Below are 4,044 nucleotides of genomic sequence, written 5' to 3'. Positions count from 1 at the left end.
TATATATATATATATATATATTTAATTGTTTACCAATTATAAGTTGTCAGTAAACCACTATTTCACCCAGAAGCCGTGATGGCGAATCGTGAACGTTACACATATTTGGTGTTCATACTTTTGACAACTTATCTTCTTCCACACAACAAAGATGCTATTCTCACTGTCACAGCTGACAGCTAAATATAGTTGGATCAGCGCACATGAGGTACATTCCTTGTTGTAATTTTAGCTTTCAGTGTCTGAAATAAAACACATATTGTGGAATTAAATTATACCGGTTTAAAGTAAAACACATGAATAGTAAACACAATGTATTCTGCTGCACCTGGTCCTTTAGTCCCCAAACAGAGGTGAGCAACAGTGTGTGTGTGTGTGTGTGTGTGTGTGTGTGTGTGTGTCAGTGTAGATGTGCTTGGTTGTTCTTTTCTGTCTGTGGAAATATCTGGCTCCTCTTTCAGACTAGCTGTTTTGTAAAAGACAGAACAAATCTGTGGACTATGTTGACACCATTGTTGTCACAGGGTCCGTTTACATCTTGTTGATGTAGCTGCCCTGTATAGAGGAAAACACAATAGCACCTAACCTAAAATACCGGTATTTGCGAAATCTTTCACAGGTTTAAATTGTTTATTCTCGAATTCGCCATCAATAAAATCTCATGTCCAAACACATTTTTTTTTTCTTTTCTCATAAACCAATTTGTTAGCCAATGGGACCTAGAAATCCGTGCCCTTTCTTTCTCTTCCCTCCTTCAATGACACATAATAATAACCACGGCGGATAAAATATGTTATTCTGAGTGTTTGCTGCCACAGTTACCGAGGGCTATAATAAGAAACATCCCTCACCAACACAGTTGGCTGTACTCGGCTGCGCTCGTGTGTTCTCGGAACTCTTCGCCAGCCGGCCGTCTCTAGGAAGCCCCGCCCTCCGCCGATCCTCGCCAGACTCGCTGGGCTTTATGTCTGGCCGCTGTGGAGGGGAACTGCCATGCGCGGTCGCCATGTTATCGCGCTCTCCTCCTCCTTTCGGGGACTCGTCACAGGCTGATAGCACTAGCACAGGCTACATTACAAGGAGGAGGCAGCTGGTGAATAGGAGCAGAGTGCGAGAGAGACTAACACAGGACTAAAACAAAAGAAAGCACGGGATGGAATAAAGCAGGACAGCGCTGAGTCGCTCGGTTTCTCTCTGTCATCTGACGCCGGCTGAAGCACTTTGTTTCGTGTGATTTTGTGCTCTGGTGACTGCGATACAACAATTGAAAATGCGCCTGGCAGTTTGAACTGTGATGGGAGAGACTGTGTCGTTGTAAGTGTGGATATAGGTAGCATTGGCACATGTTAACCCCTTAAGCCAAGGAGGCAGCCTGCCACATGACTTCCCTCAGTCAAAGCAGATTGTGAACACTGTGCCACCTGGGTCAACACAAACACTTCCCCACCTTACTGCCTCCATCCCTCCAGTGGTGGGGAACGGTCAGCTGATTGCAGCTTCGCAGCAGCCCGTGGGCACTGTGCAACCCCCTGCTGCTCAACCACCTCCACAACAGACACCCGCCCCGCAGTTGGTCCAGGTCGTGTCGCAGCTGGTGCAGTCCACCGGCACTAGTCTCATACAGCAGACCCAGGGGCAGCAGCTCGCCTCTCAACCCTCCATGGAGCAGCATTCACAGATCGGCAGTCAAGGCTGCGGCACCCAGTTTGTGATCTCATCAAACGTGCCTCCTAACCTTCAGAGTGATCCTCAGTCCAGTTTGATCCAGAACAGCTCGAAGGAGCCCGGGCATGCGGTGAGCACCCTGCCCTCTGCGATGCCCAGACCGCAGGAGGATGCCCAGCTCCTGTTACAGCACCCAACTCTGCTCACACAAACCAAGCCTGCCGGTGGTGAAGTTGCCTCCCAGGCCGGCACCTCCCGTGGTCCAGAGGGAAGCAGTGGAGTCAATGCCTTAACTGCCTCAGCCAGCCTGCTGAAGAGCTTACCTGTGGATGGAGAAGAAGATGGGTAAGTTTCAGTATCTTTTTTCCCCCCCTAGTGCATTATCTATTTACTGTTTCCAGTACATTTGCTTTTGTAATTACTGTTTGAACAGCTTCATTAAAAATTACACATGCAGGCTGTGGGTCATCAGCGGTATGGCTTAATCTACTGCTATAAACATAAATGGTAGTGTGCATTAAATATCACAGCAGGCGGGTAACAGAATAAGGCCTATAGGCTTCTACAGCATGGCTAGAAGTGTTTCCTGTCTGTAACACAAAACTGCAGACTGCTAGACTGTTATTGTTGTATTACAGACAGAAATGTAAATGCTTTGCTCTCTGAAGCCTGCCTTTAAAGACCCCATGAAATCACTTTAGAGTGCAGTGTTTTTCTACTGTTGTCATTTCCTTTTGAAACAGGAAGTTAGGGCAGGAGCCAGCAGCCTTTTGTTTGCATCACATCCACAAACATGATATAATGTTTTTTGGCTTGCTGTTGAGAAGTAGGTGGTATTAATGGGGGACTTTGTCGTATTAAAGAATATTAGATTGGACAAAAAAAATGAATGCTGGGTGAGTCAACATTATTTTTGGTCCATGCAGTAAGAAAACGTTTGAATGTTTTAAATTTGTATATCTGCTAAAAGTGAATTGGCATCATTTAAGGGGTACACAAGTATTTAGATGGAAATAAAAAAAGGCATTTTTGCAACTCTATATTGAGCTTTTTTTTAATGGTTATCATTTGTGACATGTTTGCTTCAAGCTGTAACTCTATTAAGGCCAACAGAGATCAATGGAGTGTGCCTGTTTAAACTCTTAGGTTGTCTCTATTTGTTGCAGACATAGCAGTATCTTTTGGTAGACAACCGCTGTTTAACATACTTGGAAAGACTATCAATAAAGTGAGAAAATATTTTTGAGTTTTTTGAAGACTCATAAACTGTAGCTTCGGTCTAGTCCGTTTTTCACAGACTTCACACAGCAAGGCCAAGAATGTAACATAAATACGAATGCTTACATACTGTTAAACATAGTGCTAATACTGTGACATATGTTTGAATTTGTCTTGAACTGTTCAGAAGAACCAGGCATGCAACAAATATGACATGACACAAATACTCAACAAGTATTCACTTCAAACCTGTGCTTGACAGAGCTCGTCTAACAGATGTCCAAGGGATGACGGAGTGCTCTGTAATCTGACACTCCTTAATGAAACAGACAGTTTGGTCACCGTGCGCGCACATCATTTTGGCACTGCTTGTTTCTCTCAGGTGTTAGTCATAATCTTACTTAAAGCTATTTGTCTGACTTTACTATATAACAATGTCAGATTGCAGATCAGAAAGAGACTGTTCTGTTCAGATCTATATGTTTCAGACATAAAGTAAAAGGTAGTCGTCCCAAATCTTCAGAGCCTCATTAGGGTGGATATCACACTTGTATTTCACTTGATGGTCTTATAAATTGTTGGTCAGCACTTACTGTCAGAGACGGCTAGATAGTCCTCAGTATACCTGCAATACCAGGGCGCTATATCTAAATTAGTGGTATAGTTTTCAGTCTTTTGGCGAGATTCAGTTTATATTTTGAAGTTTGTGTTTGCTCTCCAATGGTAGGTTCTTTTCTATTAGAGCACCATCACTTAAACAAACGCAGCCATTTTCCCCCCAGGTCAATTCATAATGGTTAATGCAAGAAGTAAAATGCACAACATGGACGTTCTTTTGTAGTGACGCGAGCAATTTAATCATAAACATACAGCTTAAACAGTTTATAAACTCTTAACATTAAATCAGAAATACTATTAAAATTTGCTCTCTTGCTCGCAAGTTACATGTTGGGGAGGGATTGTGAAAATAGCCTAAAGGCTGATTAATACTTCTGCGTCGGACCTACGCCGTAGCTTACGCATAGCCTGTACGCCGTAGCCTGACGTGCACCTCTCCAAAAAATCTAACAGCGCGTCAATTCTACACAGACCGCAAGCGCTGTGATTGGTCTGCACGAACCCCTCCCTCCATATGTACTTGAGTTTTTTGTGTGTTTATGT

General features: G+C 43.5%; 1 protein-coding gene across 1 annotated transcript in view; it reads left to right on the top strand.

Annotated features, from left to right (window-relative positions):
• Positions 1-1,006: 1,006 nt before the first annotated feature.
• Positions 1,007-4,044, top strand: part of LOC107561310 (TSC22 domain family protein 1-like) — a 47,132-nt gene continuing 44,094 nt past the window's right edge. The window contains exons 1-2 of the mRNA XM_016245729.1: positions 1,007-1,108; positions 1,331-2,010. Coding sequence (XP_016101215.1) covers positions 1,007-1,108; positions 1,331-2,010 — 782 coding nt within the window. The remainder of the gene's footprint in view (positions 1,109-1,330; positions 2,011-4,044) is intronic.

This window comes from Sinocyclocheilus grahami, unplaced genomic scaffold (assembly GCF_001515645.1).
Source record: "Sinocyclocheilus grahami isolate Dianchi unplaced genomic scaffold, SAMN03320097.WGS_v1.1 scaffold766.1, whole genome shotgun sequence".
Lineage (NCBI taxonomy): Eukaryota > Metazoa > Chordata > Actinopteri > Cypriniformes > Cyprinidae > Sinocyclocheilus > Sinocyclocheilus grahami.
Note: the sequence above shows the minus strand (reverse complement) of the source record. Positions and strands in the feature narration are given on the sequence as shown.